This window comes from Bactrocera tryoni, unplaced genomic scaffold (genome assembly GCF_016617805.1).
Source record: "Bactrocera tryoni isolate S06 unplaced genomic scaffold, CSIRO_BtryS06_freeze2 scaffold_7, whole genome shotgun sequence".
NCBI classification, from domain to species: domain Eukaryota; kingdom Metazoa; phylum Arthropoda; class Insecta; order Diptera; family Tephritidae; genus Bactrocera; species Bactrocera tryoni.
Genome location: NW_024396366.1, coordinates 5,014,246 through 5,037,985, shown reverse-complemented (window position 1 = coordinate 5,037,985; position 23,740 = coordinate 5,014,246). Strand labels below are relative to the sequence as shown.

At 34.3% G+C, this 23,740-nt stretch overlaps 1 protein-coding gene across 1 annotated transcript in view; it reads left to right on the top strand.

Moving 5' to 3' along the window:
- Positions 1 to 792: 792 nt before the first annotated feature.
- LOC120781633 overlaps positions 793 to 23,740 on the top strand; it is an 84,604-nt gene continuing 61,656 nt past the window's right edge. The window contains exon 1 of the mRNA XM_040113864.1: positions 793 to 2,075. Coding sequence (XP_039969798.1) covers positions 1,011 to 2,075 — 1,065 coding nt within the window. The 5' untranslated portion in view covers positions 793 to 1,010. The remainder of the gene's footprint in view (positions 2,076 to 23,740) is intronic.

The window sequence follows — 23,740 nt, the reverse complement described above, 5'->3', positions numbered from 1 at the left end:
TACTATGTTCGGATCGACATTGAAAACATGTTGGAAACACATTTGAATGTTGTGGAATCTAAGTCGTTCGGACCGACAATGTGTGTTTTCGATGAGTTTTCCAAAACATCGATTAAACTAGAGCAGGCACCGATTATAATGAGTGGAATGTAAGTTTTCAAGTAGTTTTCAACGAAAACTGTGTTTTCGTTTGACAGATTTTACATGGACGAAAACACAAGTTTTCGTGCGAAAACCAGTTTTTCCCACGAAAACAAATTTTCGTTGTCGGTCCGAACATAGCATATAAGTAGTGAAAATTTTGAGAGTACATAAGTCATTTTTCAACCATATACATATGTACCTATATGTAGGTATACATATATGTACTACTTTGTGCAGACTTACGTTTTCTTTGAAATCTTTATGAATTTAAAAGCTTTAACATTGCTTTCACAAATGCTTCCGCTGATGATTGGTATTAGATAAAATTTTGTCAGTTTTATGTCAAAATATGTACTTGTACTAGTTCAGAATTGAATTATCATTGGTGAGCAGTCAAAAGCATAGGTCATATTTTATCTTTATCCCCTTAAGGAGACGCAAATTTTTATTTTTCAAAGATCAAAACTTATATAAAAACATTTTTGGCTTCATGACTCTCTTCCACACCGATATTGAGTTATATATTGTATAGTATTGCAGAGTTCATAGACCATTCATTTGAATTTACTCGTTATATATAGTGTACCATGAACACAAACTGAGAATATTGCGCTAAATTTGAAACAGGTTTGTTTAAAGCTTCAAACAGATTTCGTTTTACAGTAAAAGCGTATATGTATATGTAAATAAGTAGTGTAATAATGACGCTAAGTTGAAAGGAATATCAAAAATGGACTCTTCCTCTCTTGCACCGTAGCTCAAATATATAGAAATGACTGCATTTGCTCTAGTGAAATATTTAAAGAACTGCTTTAAATTAGTAAATTCGCCAAATTTGTAAATACGGTACGTGAAAATAGTAAAAAATGTATGCTGCAGCTGGTGGCGCTTCGCTGGCTTCACGCCAGGCACGTCAACGGCAGCGTCAACAGAAGAAAACTCAGCAATTGCAAGCAAAACTACATCCACCGAAATTGTCAGCACTATCAGGTAGTGAACATGGCGCTTCAACACCAACGCGCACCCAATCACGTCAGTTCCACCAGCTGCCGACCAACTATCTGCGCACGCCACAAACACAGAGTAGGAAATTAAGTGCGAGCTATACAACACAATCGAAGCTTCTACTGCCTATCGATGAAGGTGATAATCAGTCGGTGCTACAAATGCGCGTACAGTATGTACATACTCAAATGCACCATTCTCATAGCCATGCTCATCCTATTCAAGCACATCCACATCCTCACTATCAGTTCGCGCATCAGCAGCATCATTCTCATGGAGGCATTTTACCGAAGTTGGTTCACCGGCATTCAGGCAGTGGTGCTAGTAGCTTTCATCAAAGAAAGCTCCCAAAGTCGGCTACAGCGACACTACCACTTGTCTCACAAATGGAAGCTACGCCACCTACGACGCCATTGGCTGCGGCCGAAGGTACAATTACCACCTCAGAAAAGGTGGGAACTATACCTGTAGATAAAACTTCCATTAATGTATCTCACCATGATGCAATCATTGTGACACCGGCCACGCCGATGCCCTCGCCAGGGCACGTAAGTAAACCTGAACATCAACAACCTAAAGAACTGTCCAAACCGTTTAGTAAGATTGAGAGTAGTAATATATCAGGAGGAATCATTAACGATGAAGAGCACATGAAAGAACCACCGACTGCTCCATTAGAACGCAAGTGCAGTGTATATCGTATGCGACGAAATGACCCTTATGAATATCAGGACACAAACTTAGTTGGCGGTGTGGGCAGCAGCGTTAGGCGGCAGCTGAAGGATCTGCAATTTAATCAACAACAACAATACGAACCATTGCTCAGCAACGAGTCTCATCTTTGTTATAAAGGGCTAACAAATACACGTAAATGGCAAGTGTGTGCCTACTGTGAGGAAGGAATTTGCGTCTGTGAACATATCGAGGTAATAGCTAACGCAAGTTACGCTGATTATGCTATACGAGAAATGGAGCATGATTACGCTTTAATCAATTTATGCTTTTTATTTACAAATGTACATATAATTGTAGAAATTTAATTATTGTACATACATATTTTTATCCTTATTTTGTATATTTAGTGCATGAACTATGTATGTATGTACGTTAATGTATGTTTATTGCTTTGAACACAACGACGACTGCAAGGGAGCAAATGAAGTTTTTTGAACATTTTCAAAACGGAAGCGCATATTAAGCAGCTGATGTACACAACTTCCTTGTTGCCGTACTAAAACTGTTCACCCGATTGAAATTTAGATGTTTTGTTAAAAAAGAAATTCTCTTGTGCAAAAAAATAAGTCCATTTATTTGTTTTAAATTATCACTTGTTATTACAAATGATATATCAGATATATACTTCTGTTGATAAAATAGCGTTAGACTTCGAGCTCTGAATAATTTTACATTTCATATATTAGTGTTAACACTACAGCTACCAATCGTCGTCAAAATCAGAAATAGTTTCAAATTAGCGACAGCGATAACTGCAGCTGCTGCCATGAAGTCGTCTTGTTGTCTAAATAACTATGCACACAGGAACTTATGTACGATATTTTAATATTTGGCAAATGCTGCCTTTCGCTTGCCGTCGTTTATGTGTTCCATGTAAAAGTTTGCATTTGCTTTGTTGTATGCTAAGCATTATTTGAAATTTGAAATATGATACGTTCGTATCTGTTGATAAACACGACTTAAAACTAATTGAAATGGAAGAAAATTTAAATCCTGCTAAATTGTGTAACACCCTGTACATTAGAGTGGGTCGATTTTTTCCTATAAAAGAGCATATGCGGAAAATTTCTAAAAATCTTTCTGAACAACTTGGCCTAAAAGACTATGGGTTTGAAACCAGTTTCGGCACCACTAATATTCTTTATTGACCATTTGACCCTTATCTATGATTGTACGACGATTGACCAATACTATTTTCTTCACTTGATTAATGTTTTTGTCTTCGTTCACATTTTCTCGACCCTCTACGAACCGATAAACGTTACTTTTGTCCAAGGTAGCCACCATATGTCACAGTCAACATTCGGAGCGCGCACTTAATTTTGTTTTTATTTTACATAACTGTATGCAGTTAGCACGTAGCCCGCCAAAATTCAAAATTTACAAAATTTTTTGTACAAACCGCATGTTGGAACTAGGAAAACGTCTGGCATTAGTGAAGTATACCTAGAAACATGTTTCCAAGCAATTTTATGAATCTAATTCACATACTGAGCGATATATTCCACATAAAATCTGGTCTGGTATCTTGTGGTCGTGGCAAAGAACCAATTCCATCTGCAATAACAACTTTCTTTTGGTGCCAAGGAACACATAATCACTTTAACTCAATTTGTATAAAAGTTATCACTTATTTAGGTTAGTTAGAGCTTATGTTCATATGTTCTAATTAATACAAAAAATATGTTTTTACAAAATTTAAGGTAAAAGAGTTTTCACTGGGTGCCTTTAGTTTCACTTACACATCCGCATTTCCTCTCACGCCGACCACTGCCATAGTGACAACGTAGAAATCAGTTGTTCTGTTCACATTGCAGCAATGTTGAAATTGTTCAAATTGTGTAGATGGTTTTTCACACATCTAAATTTTCACTTATAATTTTCAATAATGTAAAGGACCAAACTAAAATCCAACTTTAAAAATTAGTCTACCTATTTATAAATAATTTTATTCGGCTGTGATTTTAAATTAGTTAAAGAATATTTCAAATATAGTAAGTTTAATAATAAGTTTAAATTTTAATAACCACAAAATATCGAGACTGGCAACGAAAACTTTCAAATTTCGCGGATATCCCAAATTACGAAGGTTAGAAGCGTCCATTGAAGTATATTGCGCTCTTATTAATTAAAGCAATAATATACCCCTAATTTTGTTTAAACACAGTCTTTATGTACAAGGTTTGAATTAAATAAGATTGGAAATTTTGGAAACTTTTGTGGACTAAACTTTATTTGTCAGACTTGATTTTTGCGATATAAATAATGGTTTCAGCACTATGTGCTTATTAAACGACCGTGTATTCTAGTAGGAGTAATCGCTATGCGCTTTATTTAATATCCAAACTAGAACTAAAACTTAAAAATTTTCAAGGAGTATTCCAAAGTTAACAGAACTTTTTGAATCTAGCCCTGGTGGCTTCGACTGGTGCGTTAGAATCTTCTATCTTTATCGATTGTCCAGTGAGAATTTCGTGACATTTTATTGATTGGAATTAAAGTTATTGCGTTTTAAGTGGCAGTATGTTTGTGTTATCGGTGCGAAAATGAGCCTCGAACAAAGAGCCAACATTAAAATTTGTTTTAAAATTGGTAAAACTTTTACCGAAACGTTTCAATTTATTAAACAAGTTTATGGCGATGGTTGCCTATCCCGTAGCATAGTGCACGAGTGGTTTCAACGTTTTCATAGTGGTCGTGAGGACATAAGTGACGTTCAACATGTGGGCCAATTAAAATCCGTGATCATCGGAAATTCCATCGAAACTGTGCGTGAATTTATCAAAAATCAACTGAAATCATCATTGAAATTCATGGAAATGGAATTGAACATCTCCAAAACCTCGATTTATCGCATTTTGACCGAACATTTGTGCTTACGAAAGGTGTGTGCAGTGGCGTAGCTACAACAGAACAAATGTTCTGCCACCCCCCTTTATCTACCTACCTACCAGTTACATGAGGTGGTTCGAACAAAAGTGATTTTTAACAAAATATCTTCGATATTGAGTATATAAAATTTAGGAACTAGAAGCCACGCAAATTCTGAAGTTCCAAAATTCTCACAATACGATTTTTGAGGAAATTGATAGTAAATTTACAATATATCTTATTAAAAGCCATAGAAAAAACAAATTTTCGCCCTACATCTTGTACACTTCTGACACAATTTGCATTTTGCCCGAATTGGAGTTTTAAAAAACAGTGATGATTGTTTTGCCGCCCCCAAGACGTTGCGCTGGGGCGACGACCCCCTTCGCCCCACCTAGCTACGCCACTGGGTGTGTGCACGGTTTGTTCCGCACAAATTGACTGACGACCAAAAATTGCTTAGAATCCAACATTCGAAGTAAGATTATTTGACCAAAAATCACATTTTAACCATTAACCACTCCCCGTATTCACCTGATATTGCATCGTGCGACTTCCATTTGTTCCGTTTTTTATTTAAAGTCCTGTTTACTTTGTAGCAGGGCATACAGGGGCAGCAGGGCTATTCCTTACTCTTGGCACAATTTTAGCGTTACTGCCGCGACTGCGCCTGATATTGTTGTTGTTGTTGTAGCGTAACTTTATCCAATTTGGCGATTGTTGTTGTTGAGTGGACAACAGTGAATTGCTGTTGCTGCGTGGAAATATGAAGGTGTTGTTGTGGCGAAGAGTTTTCAAGTTGGTGAGAAAACGCTGACGCGGACTATTCCCGCGCTTAATGGCTGGCGTGGAGTGGTTCTAGGAACGTTACAGTGGGCAGACTAATGTGTTAACTGTCCCCCTTCTAAATCAAGCCTTTCTATGTGTGTTATTTATGCGTCTATTCGTCCTGCGTATCCAAAATACTACTGCTGCACTTATAATGGTAGCAACGGCCAGCATCACTAACATGCATTGGGCAATGCGGTTATGAACTATTTCATGTAGGTTTTTAATGTGTCCAAGGTTCTTCAAATTAAATTTGCGCAAATAAGGTAGGCTTAAAATTTCCAAATGTTCGGTCAAGTTAAACTGTGCTGAAGGAATCCCATATCGGACCGTTGCCTTCACTTTTTCGTTAAAAAAAAGTCCTACCATTAATACAAATATCTCCTTCAAATGTCACTAAATAAGTAGCGGATATTGTAACCCATGATTTTTCTTCTTCCCCAACTTCGACTGTTTCGTCGTTTATGATAATTAAGCCATTGTCAACTTCGATAATATGATCAAGGTTATTGTAGGTAGTTTTGCATGCCGCCTTATTATTGTTGCATAGTTGTCTCACACATGTAGAATCCGTTTTTATTAAAAAAAAACTTGCAGATAGCGCTGCCGTGCAGTTTGTAACTGAAATTATCGATCTCCAAAAAAATTATTTTATCGACGTGTGCTTGCGGACTAAGCTAAAGTATGAAATAGAATTACTTACCATATCACTTAGGCTTACATTTAAAGTGTGATCAATATTTGAATATTGAAAATTCGTCTGTATCCAAAATTATGAGATTTATAGCATTCAATTTACCCAAAATTATGGAGTAAATGATATTATCCAGATCTGTTATAACTGGTTTACTCTGGATGAACGTCTATCAATAATTCGCATCAAAGCGAGGTTCTTCAACATATCGCTGATTTGCGCCCGCGCCCCGACGGAAGAGAAGGACGATGTGACCAAAAATGTCTCATGTATCATCGACTCGGCCATTTGTTGCTGCCAAGATGCGATCCGGAGACCCGCCTCTGTTCAGCAAAAACCGCACGTCAACAAACACACAGAAGGTTCGACGCCTAGAAACTGCACTCAAAACAGACAGCCGAGCGATTTTCTACATCTACGGTATAAGGGAAGGTAAGTACGAAGAGCTTGACAAGCTGGCCGACAGGGGTAATGCTTGAAAATTCTACGAAAAGATGCGGCTACTAACAAACATAAGCTTGATGAATCTAGTACTACAGAAAACCATATTTCCGGCCCCAACGAAGTCGATCAGCCTCAAACCCATTTGAAGATGCTTCCACGTGGAGGCTGAATTTACCGATCGAGATAGATATATATATATGTATATTATCTTATATATATATAAATTATCTTTAGAACACTATATAATTATTGGAAGATTTGTGAGTTATTCAGAACTATACTAAAAAAGATAACCTCGTTTTGCTATTCTCTATTCTTCTTTGTAACAAAGTTTGGTTTACTTCAATAATTGTCCTCCATGCAATAGAAATTACTGTGGTGAATTTTGAAAACTTGTTAATGCAAGTTAAAAAGTTGTATTTATTAGTGGAATAAATGCCTATGTGCAATATTTCCTCTGTACGGGATCGTATCGAAGTCTTTCCTAACTCTGAGTTTGTCGGATGCCGGTCGTACTTGACTTCTTTAAAAATTTTGCAGTTGGCCATAATTACCTTTCATTTCTTTCACTTATTTGGAAACAGTAGTGGTTCAATAACTGTTTAATATTCTCTCGGATAGAGCGGTGTGCCATACTGTGTCTCATTCCCAGTATTTCGTGTTGATCTTCTTCGTTAAAAACATCATTAGCTTGTTTCATTGTGTGACGAAATTTGATTGACAATCTCATCCTGAATTTTGCACAAAATAGGCAAATGAATATTGTTAACAATATCATGATTAACACATTCACCATTCACTTCTAGTAGATCCCGAAAATTTAAATGTAATTTGATGCCTTATCCTTGACTTGAAAATAATTTTTGCCTTCTTGGTTATGATATTTCCTTCTTCAAGAATTATCTGATTTCGAAATGATTAACAGGATTTTTCACTTTTGGAATAACTTTTGTTAGAGATTCTTCACTATGCAGTGTAAAAGATGACAAATCCTGCTCTATTTCATTAATGATTGTCCTTACTGGTTTTATAATGGAATTGATGTGAAAAGTCTTCCACAAATGCTCGCTAGCGTTTTATTTTTGTGTTTGGTTGCTTGTCCGACACACCGAAGGTCAAATGATCTAGCAGAAGTATGTCCTCAGAGGATAAAATTCTTTTAACTTTTCCGAAAGCTGTCGACGCGTTGCTGTCTAACTCAATTCTAATATTTTTTTGATTGTTTGGTTCCCACATTCAAAACCTACCTCCCCTTAAGTATCTTGTGAGAGGCCAAACTATAGAGGCATAATCTTTAATAAACTTTCTATATTAACCAGATAGCCCCAAAAATTATTGTAAATCACGAAATGCTAGGTGTTCTATAATTCAGAATGTCATTGACTTTATTAGGGCATTTTTTTATCCCTTCTTTAGAAGCAATAAATCCGAGAAACTCCACTTGTTCCCTAAGAAAGTTAAGTTTTGTTAAATTTTTTCGATGTCTCTGTAATGATACTCCTCATTGCTACAAGACAGCATTTTCCTATTTCATCTTTAAGAACATCATCACAATATTGCCCTTTTGAAAATTTCGGACGCATTTTTTAGTCCGAAAAGAAGTCTACAAAATTCATACTTCCCACTGTGTAGTATTTCGCCTGTCGTTGACAGACAAAAGTTTAAATCGAGTGTAGTGAATAATGCGATTTCTCCATGTTAGTTAAAATAACCGAAGTATCTGGAGGGAGATATCTGTTAGAAACTGTTTTGACATTCAGTTTCCAAAAATCAATTACCATCTGCATCTTCTTTCTCCCACTCTCGTCTATTCATTGTTTGTCGACAACCCCCATAGAATTACTATATAGTGATCGAGAAGAACGAATTATTCCATCTGGAAGTAAATTTTTAGTTTCCTGATTTATAAATTCTGAAGCGGCTATCGAGTAAGGTTATGACTTTGAATAAATCGGTTCATTATCAACTGTCATAATGGTGGCTACCACAACGGCAAAGCCTCATCTGGGTTTGCGAAAACTTATGAATGTATTTCCAATATACATAAAAGAAATATTTCCCACTTGTCACTATATCATTGACGTTTTTACAGTCATAATAAGACAATTTCTCTGCACCACCCTTGTAGTAAAGGATTCCTATTTTTAAATCTCTTTTGCGTCAACGTACTTTAAGAAATCAAACCCAATAATCCCATCAAAGGTTTTAAGTTCGAAAAGAAGACAAAAAGGAGAAGTCCTTCTAATCACATTATTAAAACACCTTTTATTTATCATGGCAGTACAATGGGTGTATCCTACTTTAAATGAGTTGTCTATATTTCTTACACCTTTTAAATTGTCGTTGGGTTTAATAAACTTTTTTCCCGCCCCTGTATCGATCAACAGTTTCATCGGTCGCTCTGCCAGTGTCTTGCTTACATAGGGCAGGAGCGACCTACTTCCAAAAAGTCACATTGTGACGCATTATCATTAAAATTTTAAACCGAATCTTGCCTTAAGTGATTAACCCTCTGTATTTTTGCAATATTCTTTTTCTTCTTTTTACTAATTCCCTTTCCTGAGTGTGGATTACTATAGGCCGCTGGCCTTTGACTAATGTTTTGGGATACCATTCGGGTTCTTTGAAAGTCCCGCTCAGCTCTCCGATCGGGGTTATAATTCCCTATTTGCCTGTAGTGCGATACAGTAGGACCAACCTCCATAGGCGTCTAAATATTTTTTATCCACTTGTTTGTAATGAGGTGAGTGGTGTAGAGCAATTATCCTTCCAGCAGTTTTTCCTAACTGAGCTGCATCCATTCTACTATAGAAGGAGTTTGCAAAAGAATATGGAGCGTGATTTGCTTCGTTTCTTGTGCTCATGTCAAGTCACTAGGAATATCTTTGGGTTGCGACGAAAACATGATGTCGCTCATTGGCCTCCGCAAGCCAGAAAAAACAACCTCAAAACATCATGCCTATATTTCTGACAAAGTGACCCTATCAGTTCTTTATAAAAATAATCGTTTTATTTATTATCAAAGTCAATTTATTTTCAACCTCGTCGTAAATCTCAGATATTGAAAGTCTTCCTTGCCAAAGAGTTAACATTTCTTCTTCAATCAAATAGACTGGTTGCTTGTCAGTATGTGTAAAATCTAACCGCGAAATAATCGCCTTAAAATTTTTGACGGTATTGAAACCTTGATCGGCCGAACTGACAATTTTATTCCTTATAATTGCTACCGACGTGGCATTCGTAGTTTTCAACCAGCAGCTATACACTCATATAAAAGATGGTGCCTTATCTGTTAAGTTCTGCAGCTCGAATTAATTTCTCCAGAAGTATGTTGAAGAAGTGACACGAAAGGGAGTCGCCTTGTCTAAAACCTTGTTTAGAATCGAACGGCTCGGAGAGGTCCTTTCCGAACATGACAGAGCTATTAGTGTTGCTGAACGTCAGATTACACCGCTGTATTAGATTTGCGGGGATACTACATAAATTCAGACATCGTGGCAAGGAGGCGTGCTGTCAAAAGCAGCTTTGAAATTGACGAAAAGGTAGTGTGTGTCGATCCTTTTTTCACCGATCTTTTCGAAGATTTGGCGCATCCTGAATATCTAGTCAATTGTTGATTTGCCAGGTCTAAAGCCACAATGAAAATGTCCAATCAGTTTGTTGTCGGTAGGCTTTAACCTTTCACACAATATACGCGATATTTAGGAAGCTTATCCAATGGTAGTTGGCGCAGATTGTGGGGTATTCTTTTTTGTGGATTAGGCAGAGCACACTTAAATTCAAATTGTTGCGCATACTTTCATCACACCATATCCTACAAAGAAGTTGATGAATAATCTTTATCAATTCTTCGCGGCCGTATTTGAATAGCTCGGCCAGCAATCCATCGGCCCCGCCGCTTTGTTGCTCTTCAAACGGGTAATTGCTATTCGAACTTGTTCATGGTCTGCTCCATCGTCATCGATTGGGGACTGAGTACTTACATGAGAATATTGGCCAATTATCCTTCAGATGGGTTGCGCTAGTCCTCCAGTAGTCTAGCAAGTAGTATTCAGTATTCTTCAGGAAATAGATTGCGTTGAGTCCGCCTTTAGTGCCAATTATGGTTTCAGCACTATGTGCTTATTAAAAGACTGTGGATTCCAGTAGGAACGAGCGCTAAGTGCTTTATTAAAAATCGAAACTAGAACCAAAACTTAAAAGTATAAGCCCGGCTTGCTATTCCTTACTCTTGGCACAATTTTAGCGTTACTGCTGCTACTGCACTTGTTGTTGTTGTTGCTGATGTAGCGTAACTTTATCCAATTTGGCGATTGTTGTTGTTGAGTGGACAACAGTGAATTGCTGTTGCTGCGTGGAAATATGAAGGTGTTGTTGTGGCGAAGAGTTTTCAAGTTGGTGAGAAAACGCTGATGCGGGCTATTCCCGCGCTTACTGGCTGGCGTGGAGTAGTTCTAAGAACGGAGACAGGAATTCCAGTTTTGTGGATACAGCCAAGCTAAATGGTTACAGCAATTGTAAATAGCACAAATTTAGGGTAATGATCATTGTCTTGTTCATATTTTTTTTACTCGATTGTTTTTGGAACCAAACTACTATTTGATGTAGTGATTTTTTTATTGTAGTTTTCTTTATACCATACCAACGGTGAGCTTCATTTATAACATTGAATGTAAATGTTTCTTTAAGCATACATTACTTGACGGCAGAACGTCCAAGTAGTAGCAGTGGGAAAAAATGCAATTCCACCTCATTTTTTAATAACTCACTAATAATTTTCGAACAGACATTAGTCTAATGGCAAAGAAATTATGTATATCAAAATTGTTACATTCACACAAATATAAATATAACATAAACATGAAAGGTTGCACCGAAGTTCTAATACCCTTCTCAAATGCAAAAGATTTCTTACAAAAACTCGATTATCCGTCAGTTGGCAGCTTTAAAGTATAGTAATCCGATCTTAACAATTTGTTTTATTGTTGCCTGTCCAATAACACATATTTTGCTTTAGCTTGAAATGAGCCTCATCGCTGAAGATGATTTTTCGATGAAAATCCGGATCATTTTCAAGTTGTTGCTCAGCCCAATTCACGAACATACGACGATTCTGGTGGCAAGCGACTTCAGTTCTTGCGTCAATTTTATTTTGTATGGTAAAGATGTAGGCCAAAAGTGCACAATCTCTTTCTACTATATCTTATAAAATTAAAAAAAAAACACAATTATAATAAAACAATAATTTTAAAATTATATTTAATATAAATAACTTACAATGACATTTTAGACAGCACAGTTGGTTTTAGGATAATTTGTTGTGCTACTGCTTTCAAATGTTGCAAGTTTGCTTTTTCGAACTGGTTGCATTATGCATATTACGCAGTTTTCATTAACGAAAACGCACATAATTATGATATTGTTTAATATCAATAATATAGTATTATAAATCTGTTCAATGACACTCTACATTTTGTATAAGTTCATTTAATAACTACTATGACAAAAAATTTCACATTTCAATACATTGAAAACATTTTTAGCAATGAAGTTTGACAGTCATCTGCAAATATTAACCTTTCATTTTCCCTTCTTTAAGCTTAAGTAAATAATGTTGAACCTCAGCCGAATTTAGCTCGTTTGTGCAATACTTGTTTAATTAAAAATTGTACGACACACCCAAATATTATTAAAAGAATACCTTTAAATTTGTGAGACTATCTTTTGTTCAGCTGAGTATTTCTTTATTCATAGCAGCAAGTATAAGCTTTTCTTTATTCGAAAAAAATACTTTATTATTGGTTTTGTAACGTTTATTAACTTATATGTGCTACTTAAATATAAGCCCGTCCCTTAGGACGCCCGCAGAATCTCCGAGTGCATTTTCCCATTTACCCAACAAGCGAATTTACACTCGGCTCGGCTTTGAACATCCACTCTCCACCCTTAGATCCCCTCTATGCTAGAAAAGGTATACACTGGTAATGCTTTAAAGGTAGATGGTGCATTGTAGATTGGTATACCAAAAGTTTTAAGAAAGATCATCAATACTTTCCGTTTTTCAAACTTTTTCATTAGCTTTCATGCATAATGAAATTTAAATTACTATAATTATTATAATATACTGCAGGTCAATCAAAGAAATAAATACGATTAAATTTAATGGTTATAAAATGGTTAGTTAAGTTGATAATGTTTATAAAATTTGAGTTAGTTAATTCACGTGTTGTAAAATCTATAGGTACATTTATATCAAATTTCGTTTTAAAATGGAAAATGAACAGCTTTTGTAAGATCTTTTTCAACATTAAAAGTGAAAGCTAAACTGAAAACATAGGAATAGGGGTATAAAAGGATGTATTTGTATACGAAGATACTTATTCTTACGACGATTTACAGATATGCACATTTTCTAAGCGTATATTAAAGTTCTTAAAAAATATATTAATTTGCTTGAGGTTTAAATTTAGAACACAATAAAAATACAAAGAAAAATTATTAACGTTAAATTCTAAATTAACAGGATTTCTGTCCCAACTAATGTTATATAACCCAAGAGCACCTGATAAAAAGAGGCTTAAGCTTTCCAAAGAATGTACTATTTAGTTGCCCACTGTTTTGTGTATATCTGGATTGCTAATAATATTTCATTAAGTAAAGACTGCCGAATGATGACAACTGCATCATATGCTTCCTCCGTATTAAAATGGCGAAAAATAACAATTTTTTATCGTTTCAAATATTGTGATGAAAGATCCACAGTGTCCTTCTAAGGTCTGTTTATGCAAAACAAAAGGCAATTTATATATTTTGATGATTTGGTTAGGTAACCCTCAATTGAAGATTACCCAGTTTAGTTTTTTGGCTGGGTAATTTTATTTGATCAATAGAAATCATGAAATAGAACTTTTTCAATATTTTTATATTGAACTTATTATTTTTTTGTCAAACGCAATGATAGGCGACCCAATTTAATCGAAATATGATGTCCTATATCTTTTCTATCTAGCCGTTCGTTCGATTTTTCAAAAATATGTGAAAAACATGAAAAATCGGCAAAGTACCTACATACTTAAAGACAAAATTATGAGCTCAAATTTTCCGAAATTTTCTTTTTTCAACATATGAACAAATTTTCATGTGCCCACAAAGAAATAGAAAAAAAGTTTTAAATTTTTTAAATTTTGTTTTAAATACACAAATATTTTCTTTTAGCTTCATACTCTGGGAAATAGTCAAAAAACAAAAACATTCGTGTAATGAAATAATTGCTACATACCTGAAAAAATATCCAAACTTTCCTTTTTTTCTTCGACAAAGAAGGTATATAACCCCTTAATACTTATTATAAAAACATATACAGTCCACTAATATTAAATACCTATTTTCAAATATATTGAACATACGTACATACATAAATACATAAATAAACACATAACAATATATATGTATACATTTATATGCAACACACATACATATATGAGGCATGTATGCATTTACATGCAACACGCATGCACCCAAATTTACAGCAATACACATATATTTACTTAGGTTAAGATGTATGCATATGATAACCTATTGATAAGATATACATTTAGACAATGCCCTTGAAGGTAATCCCAAACCCTACAGCATAAACCATACGAAAACACACGCACACACATGTATGGCATTGTATAGTTAAAAACACCCCCTGCCAGCCAAAAGCGGTGAAAAAACTAGTGAAACAGTAGGTTTTGGAACCCCCAAAAGTAGTGAAAAAACGTGAACTCGCCATAGACTGCATGAAGATTCTAACCACTTTTCCCCTCACACGTACGTATACATGTGATCATACATCTTTGTTGCGCTCATTCAGCAGTGTCATATAAATTATTTATGTAAAAATATAGTTCTAAGTACCCTAATTGTCAGCTGATGCAGGGTTGCATTTTTTGATTCCTACTTTTAAAATTTCAACAAAACTTTTTAATATTGAAATTATTAATTTTATTATCTTTCATACGTATTTACATAAAATTTATTATAATTAAATATATTAACGCTAACATTGTGTAAATAAAAATATATTTCATTTAAAAACATAATTTGATCTCAAAATAAATTTGTTAAAGAAAAACATTATTAGTACCTGAAAATAAAGGATAATTAAATTGAATTCGTAACATCTAAAATAAAAAAAAGAGATTATTTATATAAAAATTATAATAGCATCTGAAAGAAAAGATCATTTAAATAAAAATTATAATAGCATCAGAAAGAAAAGATTAATTAAATAAAAATAGTGATAAAATCTGAAAAGAAAGATTATTTAAATAAAAATTATAAAAATATCTGAAAGAAAAGATTAGTATTATCTGAACATTTAATATATAAAACAAACATTTGTTTTTACTTTGGATTATGCAGGCCGCCTTAAACGCATAAAAGACATATGTGTTGAGTTGTGATTCTTTTGTTCACCCTGAGGTCGGTGATATACTCACTTGCACTTGCACCTGGAATGTTTAATTCCCAAATTTTTGAAATAAAGGAAATAAGTATTTAATTTGAAATGAATAACTTTTAGTTATTTTTTCCCTTTTTTTTATATTCACACAATGCACTTAATTTGTTTACAAAATTTTTTTAGTGTTATGATTTCACTTAACAATTTCTAAACTTGTATATAGCGTTGCGTCGACGAAAGTATCGATGGCGAAAACCGTAGAGGTCACGGGTAAAACGAAAAAATGCGCTCATTCCGATGTGACCAATCCTTTTGTATCGGTTGTGAGTGGTGAAGAAGGCGAAGTGTTGGTGCGTAGTGTGGTTGGTATGATGTGTAGCTGTGGTTGTGTGGATGACATGTTGTGTTGTAATGGGTTGTGTGACCTTTAGTATGTTGTGTGTGGATTTTGTGCGATGAGTGCTGCGAGGATGATATGTGCGACGTAGCAAAATATCGCACGACCAGATGTCGCATAAACAATATGTATGTACATACATACATATATATATATTTATTTTCGCGTATTATATTGGACTGCGTAGGCCAATTTCAAACAACACATACTTATTTCCACAAACTTAACAATTTTTAGTTGCTGCTGCTGAGATTTCTAATTCTGTTTTCCTGATTTCCAATGCTATAAAAACAAATGAAGTAATTATTTGCAATTAATTAAGAAAAAATCACATAAAATTCATTTACTTACCTTCTTGTTGTATGAGCGCGAATGACATACGTTTTTCAATCGTTTTCTTGTTACGAGTACCCTTTTCGTTTTTCAATCGTTTTCTTGTTACGAGTACCCTTTTTGGGATTTTCTTTTGGCACTATTGACAATTATGTTTTCTCATTCACACTCATTCAAATAAATTAAGAAATGATATAACTTTTTTTCATCACATCTAGGTAAACAAAAAAATAACCCGAACATGTACGTTGGTGTTAGTGCATAGAGAAAAAATGTGTAAATGTATTGAAATACCCATGTGGTGTGCAGTACATACACATACAAGTATATTTAATTAGATCCGTAAGATTTCAAAAATAGTATATAAGGCTTACAAATATCAAAATAAGATTAGAACGAATATTTCTCAGTTCGGTCAGTAAGGTCTTTATTTTTCCGCCACCAGCGCACAGTGGTCGGTCTTGTATGGAATCAGCGGCCAAAAATACTTCCACTGCATATATAAAAGTGAAACTTTTGCCAAAGCTTTTTAAAATCTCCCTCTCCCGTTTCCCACTCTGCCACCCCCGATGGTAACAAATTTTAATTAATTATATTAAATTAGAAGATTTGATAAACGAAAAAAGGATTTTTTTGAATATTATTCAACCAAATCAAAAACTGAATTTAATAAAATTGATTTACTTTTGCATGATAGTTTCTTTGACTGGTGATGAAAGGATAAAGCTCAAAAGCAAGTTCTGATTTGTAGCGATCCGTTAGTTCTTTCATGTATGATGGAGTCGATACATCTTAACGTTCTTATTGCTTGACTCAGCAGATTCGTATGAGAGCTCTATAATTGAAACTGGTGCATAATGAATAACTTCAGGAGCGTGAATTAAAATTTTACGGACTGACGAAGGAAGATAATACCAGAAATATTTTGAAGTGAATTCCTTTTCAGAATCTAGCGCTAATCTAGTGCATTGAGGGTTTATTAAACTAATTCCTTTTCAAATTGAATTCGAACAGGACGGCAATAGCGGGTGGACGAAGGTCGGTCTGCAGTTTTTCCAAATTTGTTTGTGCTGCAGAATTGCCATCAAAGCCACATATTCCTATTTATAATAAGTAATTAGAGGACTCATTCCGTTCATTAATTACATTTCTGACGCAATGTGGTCCAATAATTTTTTTTATCTCAACTTCAACATCAGATTCTGAGACCTTTATTGGCTCAGGATAATTGTTTTTCCTTTGAAACTTATTAAAAGTTAATGTCATGTTTTTTGTTAACGAAGCTTCAATTAAGTAAATAATGAAACTTTATTAAATTTGCTTCGGTGATAAGTGATATTTCTTCACACATTTTCTAAACACCAAATTCAAAAATATATAGGCGTGAAAGTTTACACCGATACGATGTGCCTAAATAAAATTACGTATAAAACAAATATTTGATAAAAATGAGAAAATGATAAAATTAAAACTAAGCTCAAATATGTGTACATATGTATGATGAAAAACAAACACAAAAAACAATAAAATATGCACGAATATACGTACAAGTAAATACAAAAAATTATAAAAAATAACATACATAAAATCGCATGCCTGGTAGAATAACATGAATAACAAAGAAAGTTGCAAAAAGTTGCAGCTGAAATCAAAAGCATAGACTTAGAAAACATTAACTAATATAAACAAACTTAATTTATTTAAGGGCGAGACAGGGATCACAACTTTTTCTATACCTTAAATCGATGTATAAGGAAAAACATACTACTCAAAAGGGCACTTATAAAACAATTGTTTTAAAATAATAAAACAATACATTATTACATAAAAACTACTTTGTTATATAACATATGCCTTTATTATCAATACTCATTTCGATTTATGGGGATTAAACACGATTTTATATCGCAATTTAATTTATTATAAGAGCTAATTTTTAAGCTATTTTCACTGCACAGTCGGTGTGTTTCTATTGTCTCACTTCTCTTGCTTTTCGTAGCCCCTACGAATGGGATAAACCAAAAATGTATTTACCGTTAGTTTTATTTGTGTTTTAGGAAATAGCCTTAATGCAAACGGTGGTAAGTTTCAAAATTTTATTTTTTTAAATCGACCAGTGTGCAGCGGTAAGAACCTAAAGATTCTTATTTGAGTTTAAAGTTTGATCATACAAATCAAACAGTTTGATATTACAATTCAAACATTTGGTCCTTCGAGCCGGATAAGTAAGTAGCTCGAGCCAAAATTGTAAGACCTGTATGAATAAAATACAGGCAATATCAAGGATTTGGTCCTAACTTGCCAAGAGAGTTGTGGCCGATATAAAAGTCCTATTATACAAATATATGTATGTAAAAAGGCAATATAAAAGCTCTGTTACTTACACAGGCAAATTAATAAGGAAATTGTAAGACGGGTGCATGTTCCCGCGTATTCATTTGTTCACATAAGCCGTATGAGTACGAAACTAAGCGCTGTGTAAAAGCTGTTATTCAAAAAAATATTCAACGGCTAGCCCAACTGCCAATAGAACAAACCTTCTAGGCAGACTATTGTAAAAATATCGACATACATATATTCGATCTATTATTGAAGAGGCAAAAATCAAAATGTATATTGCCGACGAAGATGAACTTGAATGATATGAAGATCGTTTTAAAACTTTTTGCAATCCAATACAACAATTCATACTTTAATGTTGAGATAGAAGATCTACCTTTTGATGTCACTGACATTATGAAAAGATTAAAAAAAATACAAAAGTAATTTAAAAAATAGAGAAGATGAGCTATACGTAGAAGATATTATCTTTGGCAAGCTGCGCGTGGAGGGTATAGCCTTCGAAAAGTATCGCATAGATGACATATTGAGGAATGGCAAGCTGCGCGTAGAAGATATAACCTTCGAGAAGCCTCGCATAAATGACATATTGAAGGAAGGCAAGTTGCGCGTAGAGGAAATTACTTTTGAGGAGCAATGAACATTTAATGATGTGAACAATAAAATGTCTCCTTTAGAAATTGAGGATAATAGAAAAGATGAGATAAAAGATCTTGCAGAAAGAGATGTTGAGGTTTATGACAAAATGAAAGAGCACGACCCAATGGTAGTTGATAACAAGTCAACAATTAAATGCAACCAAAAACCATGCAACCTGGCAGAAACGAAGAAAGCAGAAGAACAAAAGGAATCTTGGAGAGCTAAATTTTTGGATAAGAAGAAAGGAAGAAACGACTTTAAGAGGTGCTTTATTCTCCTTACTTCGAAAGAATTAGGAAGATTATGTTGTCATGGAAGCAACAATGGATCCTGAACCCCTTAATGAAGAGCCAAATGAAGACATGACAATTGAAGTCGCTGAAGATGGAGTTATGACAGGGGAAGATGCAATACTCTACCCAAAAGCCAAGAAGAAGAAACGGATGGGATGTCTACCAACAAAACACAAAATCTTTCATTTTGATTTTATTTTGATATTTGTAAGCCTTATTGTATACTATTTTTGAAATCTTACGTATCTAAATAAATAATATATGTATGTGTATGTACTGCACACGACACGGGCTTGTTTTTAACTATACAATGCAATACATGTGTGCGTGTGTTATCGTATTGTTTATGCGGTAAGGTTTGGGATTACTTTCAAGTGCATTGCCTAAATGTACTTATATCTTACCAATAGGTTATCGTATGTATACATCTTAACCTAAGTAAATACATGTGTATTGCTGTAAATTTTAGTGCATGCGTGTTGCATATGAATGCATACATGCCTCATATATGTACATATAAGTATGTGTTGCATATAAATGTATATATTTTTATGTGTTTATTTATGTATGTATGTACGTATGTTCAATATATTTGAAAATAGATATTTAAAATTAGTGGACTGTATATGTGTTTATAATAAGTATTAAATGGCACCAACGAACATGTTCAGTTTTGAACAGTAACATTCGATCAAACAGTATCAATATGTAAGCAAATTCTATTACGATAAAATCAAATTGAAGATTTATCCTAAAATATATTTAACTCTCACGCGCTGAACACATAGAGAGCGACAGACTGCAAACTACATACATCTGTCAAATATTAAAATACACACGTTCTTATGGGCAGTGCTATTTTTACAGCTGCACGACTACACGACTGCAGGCCGACAGTTGTCGTTCTCGCTAACTTCAATATCCTCCTATTTTTGCCAACGACAGTAGGACGACAGTAGAGTTGACAGTAGAATGGAAGATAGAAAGAGGAGGTAGAGTGGTGATGCCACTAATATGTAAAATGTATAATTATTCACAGCTCTAACAAACTTGAAGTTATTTTACAAATAAAAGCATAAAATAGCTATATTATAGCTCTATTATATCATTTGTAATAACAAGCAGTGCTATTTTTACAGCTGCACGACTACACGACTGCAGGCCGACAGTTGTCGTTCTCGCTAACTTCAATATCCTCCTATTTTTGCCAACGACAGTAGGACGACAGTAGAGTTGACAGTAGAATGGAAGATAGAAAGAGGAGGTAGAGTGGTGATGCCACTAATATGTAAAATGTATAATTATTCACAGCTCTAACAAACTTGAAGTTATTTTACAAATAAAAGCATAAAATAGCTATATTATAGCTCTATTATATCATTTGTAATAACAATTGATAATTTAACGCAAAAATATTTACCTATTTACTTATTTTTTGCGTAAAAAATTTCATTTTGAACAAAATATTAAAATGTCATTGAAGTGAAAGGAATTAGTATGGCCACAACGAAATTGTGTACATACAAAATGGACAATTGCGTTGTTTTGTGTACATGCCGGCCATTGTGTTGTTGTTGCTTCAGTTCACTGTCGTGCTGCTGCAGTCTGTCGCGCTCTATGTGTTCACCACTTCACATGAAGTCCGATCAATGGCTGTTAAGCGATGTTATGTTATATAAAAGTAGAGAAGTTTGGTTTGACTTCGAGCTGAAAGTGTGGGCACAAATGCGTTTGACCAATAAATACCGTTTCCACGACAGTCGGGTCTAACCAGAACGAACACTGATTTCTGTTCAGTCAATGACTGTCAACTTGGCTGTTTTCTGCCCGTACGACAAAAATAACCAATAAACAATGATTTATAAATTTGTGTGCTTACCTTTTTCTGATTAACTGTACGAATTATGAAGTTTTGTTTCATCAGCATGAATTAAATTTTGTATTATGTCATAAAGGGTATTCATTATGGGAAAGAAAGTAAGCATAAATATTAAAGTTTTTAGAAATAATTTAGGAATAGTTGATAGATGCATATGCCTCTACAGTTTTCAGTGTAGATCTGTTACCTTTTTTATACATAGGAAATGAAACATTTATCGAAAATAAAGTAAAAATTTTGCATATTTATACTCTGAACAGTGTATATTAAGTTTACCACTATGCTTGTATATAAATGATCAGCGTGACAACCAGAGTCAATTTAGCCATGACCGTTGGTCTGAATATACGCGAACTAGTCCTTCGGTTATTGAGATATCGTTCTGAAATTTTGTATCCGTCTTTTCTCCCCAAGAAGTTGCTCATTGGCGGAACCCCCGATATCGGACCATTACAACATATAACAACGATCAGAATCAAGCGCTTGTATAGAAAACTTCAAAGAAATTTTTCAGATCAGATCACATACTATGTATACTATACACTACAATACATACTGAACGATCGGAGATTTCCTCACGAAATTCGGCAAGAGTCATAGTCTATCATGTAATCTCCGAAGAAATTGGTCAGAACGGATCACTATATCATATAGCTTCCATACAACTGCACAATCGGAATCAAATTCTGTTAAGGAATCTTTTGTATTTGTCAAGGTTATTAAAGATTTGCGGCAACCGAAATTTATGTTTTTTCTAGTAGGTATCTTTATAGGATACTGCTTTAACAACTTCAAATAGTGCAAAACATCATCGGACGATATTTCATATTTTATTTAAATTAACTCAACATTATTTTAGCATAGGATTAAAAAAGTTCTATCGATATATCATTTTTTTACTCTTTTGTAATCCGTTATTTGTTTCAACTCTTCTGTTAAACTCCGAGGTAGGAAGCTGAAGTCTATGCAAAGAACCAGCGGATTGTGTACCATTATTACTAGTGGAATAAGCTTTGCCGGCATATCTGCTGAATGAAAGAAGTTGTACTGTTTTTTGAACACTATGGTGGTCCCTGGTGTTGCTCTGCTGTCGCAACATAATAATTTAAATTTTATTTCTTGAGCTTAATATAATGGCCCATTTCGTGAGATAACACGTTCACCAAACTTGATTTTCAATAAATGTGGCTTTTGACGCCGCCCTGTTGGAACCAGATAATGTCCAAGTACATATCATCCAATGCGGGCCAAAAATATTCGGTTATCATTAAGAAATAGCGATTCCTCTTCACAGTAACGTGCCGGTCTTGATCAGCACGGAAGAAGTACGGCCTAATGGCGCCGCCGGTCCATAAATCGCCCGGAATCGTAATTTTTTTCTGATGCTATTGTGACTCATAGAGTACGTACAAGTGTACTTTCACAGAAACAAAGAATTTCATTGATATCCCAAACCGTTTTTGTTTTTTTTTTGAAAAAAAAAAACATTTGTAGCGCTCTTATTGAAAACCCCACTCTTAAAGTTGAGGCCACTGACTCCGAATTTCGGTAGTAAATTTTAATAATTCATTACCATGATGAAATGGCAAACCTTACTGAGGAGAAATGCTAAAAGAGCGGGAAAGGCTCTATGTAGTGAATAACTGGGGCTTAGGGAGAATAAAACTTCTCGGCCACGCACAATGGCGTTCAATGCCTTCCACGATGTTGATAGCCATTCCGAAGACTTCATTTTGAAAACGACTCATTTATATTTTCGAGACCGTCAAGTTTGATGATAAAAACAGAATTTGGTCCATTACACGATCGCTGGACGCCATCTTGAGGAGGGATCTATTTTTCCACTCTGCATCACCCTGGTCCTCTTATTATCGGCCTATATAACTCATTGTTCACTGCAGTCCTACTTATTTTTTAATAATTTTATTTATTATTATGAACGATGTGCTATGAGAAATTTGGTATACTAAACTCGACGAACACAATAACCGGAAGGTTTAATTATTGAGTTTATAGACCTTAATATTGAAATATCGTGCGCAAAAATCGATAAATTATGCATATTTAAGTGGAATATAAGAAATTCTAACATTTTTAAAATACTTAAGGCAGATTTGGTATTTAAGATCTTAATAAGGTCGATTAGTGTTAATCTTGAGTGTGATTGATAGCGAAAATCATCACAAAACAAACAAGACAATTTTTATTAACGCTTTTGTCAATTATCAAATTCACACTTCATATAGAAAAAGAAAGTTAATTTAAAATTGAAATAAATAATAAGAAACAAGTACCGAAAGTATTTTAAATGATATAAAATAATGCTTTTCGCCATGATTTATGAAATTTCTTCTGTTTTCACTTACGGGTTTGTAAATTCATAATGTTTTTCACATTAGAAAATCCATATTACATTATTACGGACATACATTTCGTATGTGTGAGGACATTTCACATATAATTAAGGCTCAAAGATGTAAGTCACGAGACATCAATGCGTATTAGGTTGTTGAGTGTTATGAAAAGAATTTACATCTCAATAATCTAGAAAATCGCAATACCAATTTATGTTACCAATTTACAGACTGCCATAAGCGATTTGCATTGCGGACAATTTTGTTATGTTTTAAGACAAGTGTATTGCTAAAAACTATGATACCTAAAGCACTATAATACGATTTGGTAATAA